At 36.1% G+C, this 5,254-nt stretch overlaps 1 protein-coding gene across 1 annotated transcript in view; it reads right to left on the reverse strand.

Moving 5' to 3' along the window:
* The window catches only part of Zranb3 (zinc finger RANBP2-type containing 3), a 222,738-nt gene that overhangs the window by 41,242 nt on the left and 176,242 nt on the right, over window positions 1-5,254 (reverse strand). The window contains exon 11 of the mRNA XM_023709687.1: window positions 3,866-4,018. Within this exon, the coding sequence (XP_023565455.1) occupies window positions 3,866-4,018 (153 nt within the window). The remainder of the gene's footprint in view (window positions 1-3,865; window positions 4,019-5,254) is intronic.

A 5,254-nucleotide genomic window follows, 5' to 3' on the forward strand; every position in this document is an offset into this window, starting at 1 on the left:
ATTAACCGTAAGATCCCAGTCCTTTAGCATATTTAGGATTTTTTTCCTTTTGGCTACTTCTGGCTGCCTTAAGGGCAGGTCTAGTGCAGCTTCTGGAGCTGGGATTTGGACCTCGGTTCTCTGTGCCTGTCTGCATTTGCCCAAGTGGCACTTTACATGACTGAGCTACCTGGCAGGGCCCCAGCGTGTTCAGAAATGAGAGATTCTGAGCAAAGTAGATTTAGACTTCATAAATACTCCAGCTTCCATGGTCATTTTTTTTTTCATTGTTACCATTTATCCTACTAGACTGGTGGAGAAAAAGATTACTTTCTAATGTATGAAATAATATTGTATCTGAACTTTCTAGCCCACAACAAGGTGAACATTTAATATAATGCTGGCTTTTAAGAAAAAAATGAAAACTATGAATTTTTGAAAGCATATTTTGAAATTTCAGTTGTTATGCTGAGTTTTTCCTAACTATATACCACTTTTTTACAGCATGCCAGCTATCATGGCTGCTTAGATTTCATGTACATCTAGCTGTTGGAGAAAGGAAGAAGGGGCATAAATGAATCTACTGCAGGGACACTGGTGACTGACTCCCAAGCAGGCTGGCTCACTTATGGTACAGGCAAATATGCTATGCAAAAGTAACTTTTCTCGTGATAGTAGAAATTTTTTTCTCTTCATTTAATTTGTTTTTCTTCATTTAATTTAGACTTTAACTTGAGTTTCATTTGCATTAATAAATAATTAATTTTAAAAATATACATACATAGGATATAGACAGAGTTGTACCTCATATGTTTGCATGGATTATTCAAATACTAAAACTTAAAAACAGCTATAGCAGGGAAGTGCCTGGCCACCTTGGGTTGAAGCAGAGTCCCAGAGGCACCAAGTGATACTGGATCATGGGGAAGACCAGAAGATCCTCATGGTGGGGTGAAAGAGTATAATGACGGGTCTGAAGAATGGGTACTCACCAACCATTAATAAAATGTTTTCAATCTTTTAACAATTTATAGCAATACACTTATACTTGCATACACTAGTAGAGTTCCAGCCCATGTTCTATGTATTGATTCTGACTAAAAGAGGACGGAAAGAAAAAGAACACAATTTTGAAGGGCAAGTTCACCAGAAGAGAAAGAAGACAGGACAGACCAAATCTAATACAAAAACTATGTCTTGGAAAATATTTCTCATATTCTTCTACTCTTCCTTTTCCTAAACATAGGTCTTCCTATCCCCAGGACCCATGATCATCATTATTTTCAGCTCTAAATCAATTCACCAAAAATGAATCAGCCAAAAGCCCGCATGCTAAGTGCTTTATTTAGCTAGTAAGCAATATGCTATAAATCAATTCACCTGAAATATAAGTTCCTGGAGAACGATTTGCTAAATTTATCAAATTCCTACATTTTCTAAAAATCACTTATGGGGCACACAGCATTTCACATCTGATGAACTGGAGTATAAGAGGAATTTTGGGAGCCAAGGAATTGGGTGGAAGAGGCTCTGGATTCCTCCTGCCCCACAGTTCACCTTTTCTTGCCCTCAGGCTTAGCCTCTGCTTTTGGTGCGTCCTAAACACCTCAGTCCTGTGCTGACTAGAGGGACAATCTGTTCTACCAAGGAGAAGTCCCTCTTTGCTCCAGCTTCCTCCAACTGCAGCAGCAGGGAGATGGGATAGAGATAAAAGAACATTCCTTACAATACTGACTCGCAGAGCTATCTACAAGTTGCTAAAAACCACCCAATTAGAACTGCTATAAACTTTAGTTAAGCAGGTTTTTTATGACAATTGGCAAGTTTGGGTAATTCTGCAAAGTTTAAAATTGCTAAATGCTGAAGAAAGAAATATAAGACTTTTAGAAGGATTCAGAAATAAATCACTATACATAAAAAAATTCCCAGAGAAAGTACTGACATTCTGGCAACATTTAGAAGAAAAATATGCTCACCATTAAACTAAGTTTTCACAGATCCTTTTAAAAACAACATTTCTTAAAATCCCTAAAGCTAGAGGGTGTAAAGACAGCGGCGAGAGGCCATGCCCACCTAAAGTCAACTAAAGCATGTTTCATTTGCTGGCTAAATAAGCATATAAGTATAAACAAAGTAAAACAGCTAAAAATAAAAGATTTCTAAAGTATAAGATGCCAAATTATATGCCAATTATATTTCCATCTAAAGATTGGAAAATCTGTGTGAAATAAAGAACATATAGAGATCCATATATAGATATATTCATGCTAATTTCTAAATAGCAACTTATGAGGAACTAGGACTCCTTAAAGAAATTGCCAGTTCCAAACAGAGGCAAAGAAAATTCAAAGTGAACCTGGAAAAAATTTGTTTACCAAAAACCAAAGACGTACTCAAATAATTATGAGAATGTGATTTTTTTTTTTTAAAGAAAAGAACCACTCTTAATGAATAGAATGATTTGTTCTAATGGTGTTTGTAAATAAGATCTCAAGTCTGCATCTTGTACAGCAATTAACCACTAGGAAGAATATATGCAGTGTGTTATTTGTTGAAACTGTACTTCCGATTTGATTTGAAACTGTCTCATTGCTATCTGTTTATCAATAAAATTTAGAAAAAAAGAACCAGTATAAAGGAGATTTTACCAGGCAAATCTAAGCATAAACAGAAATAATAAGTGAAGGATTATAATACATTAAATAATGACAACAAAAATAAAAGAATTCTCGATTTTTTAATCTTTTTTTTTTTTAAAGAAGAAATAAGGGCAAGCCAAATAGCTCAGTGGATTAAAATGCCTGCAAATGGATCCAAGGGCTGGGGGTTTGAGCCCTGGGCTGCCATGCTGGCCGTAACCCTGGGACGCACTGAAGTGGCAATTGAGACTGGGTATGGTGGTGTGGGCCTGTGATCCCAGTTCTTGGGAGACTGTAAACAGGCAGATCACTATAAATCCAATCTAGTAGTGAGACCTTGAACACCTTGTAGACCCTTCCCTAAAATACAAAATGAAGAAATGAAGAAATAACATGCTTCTTTACAAAAAGTACCATCTAGTGAATATAGAAGCAATGACAGAATTAGAAAACCATTTCCATACTGATTCAAATAAACAACCATCAACGATGCTAAAAACCATGGTATGAAAATACTGGGAACTGGGGGCTGAGGAGACGGCTCAGTAGAACAAGCACATGCCTGGCAAGTGCAAGGGCCTGAGTTCAATCCCCAGTTCTGCAAAAAACAAAGAAAAAATTACTGGGAACAAAATAGTCACATGACATGGTCACATTACATGAAAGCATCATATCATGGATGAACAACTGCAAAGGGGAAAATAATTTTTATAATAGTAAGGCAGAACTTTTTTTTTTTTTAAGGCAGAAATTCTTACGATTTTTGGCTATTGACATTCTCTCTGTTACCTTCCTATATTTTCTTGCAGAGTTTGGATTCTACTCAGCTTGCTTATTTAAGGAGCTAAACAGTGAGTGATGTAACAGCTGGAAAATGTGTGACCCTGTACAGGTCTCCTTCTATTAATTTAATTCTTGGCTATTTTCCAGCTTTAAGTAAAGTCCCCTTTCAAGAATCCAAATAATTGAGAGCTGAGGAAAAAGGGAAGGAAGAGGGGAAAGGAAAGGAAAGGCAAATGAAAAAATGGGGGGGGGTGGATAGCTTTTGTTCATAAAGAGAAGAGGGGTTGAAGGAAGGGGAGGAGAATGGAAAAAAGCAAGCTATATCATGTACAAGCACAAACTACCTATGATGAATGTTATCATCATGTATATCTAAAGTGTAATAATGAAATAAAAAGTAAAAAAGTTACAATTATAATTTCAGGGTGTTAAAGAAGTAAAAAGACCAAGTCATATCATCTTACATGAGAGAATAAAACTTCTTTCCTGAGCTCTTCAGGACTGTCATTTGGAGTCCATGCTTCAGCAAACTGCAGGAAATCCCACTTTTCCTTATCACCTTCTTCAGCCTGAAGTTGTTCCTTCCTACCATTAAGTGTGCTCCCTGTGACCTGAGCCTGTACAATGGAAAAGTACATGCATTTAACAAGAGCTCACCTCACCTCACAGCTAACATAACTGGATTTTTTAAATTAAATCACAGCTATTGACTGGGAAAATCCTCTTTTCCAACAGGGGCTTTAGTAATGTATTCAAAAATTATAAAGTAATAAGTCAACGATTTCTATTTTTAATGAGGAAAAGTAGAAACATTACACTATTTTTCTCATAAAAAATTTTATCCTAATATTTATATACTTTGAAATTTACCCAAATATAATTGGCCATTTTCAGTATCTATACTCACTGCTTAGAAAACACTGTAATAGAAGAAATATTTGTGCTCCCTCCCAAGTTCAAAACACTGAAATCCTAACTCAATGTGCTGGCTTGAGGAGGTGGAGCCTATAGAAGGAGATTCAGTCTTAAAGGAGGAGACCCCAGGAATGGGATTAATGAGCTTATAAAACAGACTCCAGAGAGCTCTCTTGTCCTCCTCCTACTATGTGAAGACACAAGACATCAGCAGTTTCACCTGGAAGAGGATCCTTAAAAGAACACGACTATGCTGGCACCCTGATTTTAGACTTCCCACAGCAAGAATCATGAGACATAAATTTTTATTGTTTATATAGTAGCCCTAACTAAGACAAAAATCCCTTAATTCTTAGTCAAATCCTTTCTGTAAATGTCCTTCAAGTTTGGAGAGAAGGCAGAACTGAGAGTAGAACAGACCTGAGAGAACAGCAAACAATTTCATTCTTACCTTGATGGAATCTAGTAGTTCAGTACTAATTCAAGAATTTTTTCTGGAAAAGTTTTATTCTTAGGCTACAAAATAGACTTAAGCACTTCAAACAATATGGTGCCATATCACTAATCCTATCCTTGACTTTAAAGTGACAGAAGGAAACAAAAATAAAGCCAAGTAGTAGAAATAGTGATAGAGTACTTGCCTAGAATTTGTGAGGCCCTGGGTTCAATACAAATGCCACACACACACACACACACACACACACACACAAATAAGAGCAAATAAAGGGTTATTAATTACATAAAGAAAGGTTTAGAAAATAATAGAAATATATAGTAATTGATATCTATCATTATAGAACATAGTAGGCAGGATTATGACAATGGAAGCCTTTCTTGAACTTTGTCTCTATTATCATTATTTTGGTATATTTAAGTACATTAAAACTCAATTACTCGGGCTGGTGAGATGGCTCAGTGGTCTAAAGCACCTACTTAGA

Source organism: Octodon degus, unplaced genomic scaffold (assembly GCF_000260255.1).
Source record: "Octodon degus isolate 3935 unplaced genomic scaffold, OctDeg1.0 scaffold00014, whole genome shotgun sequence".
Lineage (NCBI taxonomy): Eukaryota > Metazoa > Chordata > Mammalia > Rodentia > Octodontidae > Octodon > Octodon degus.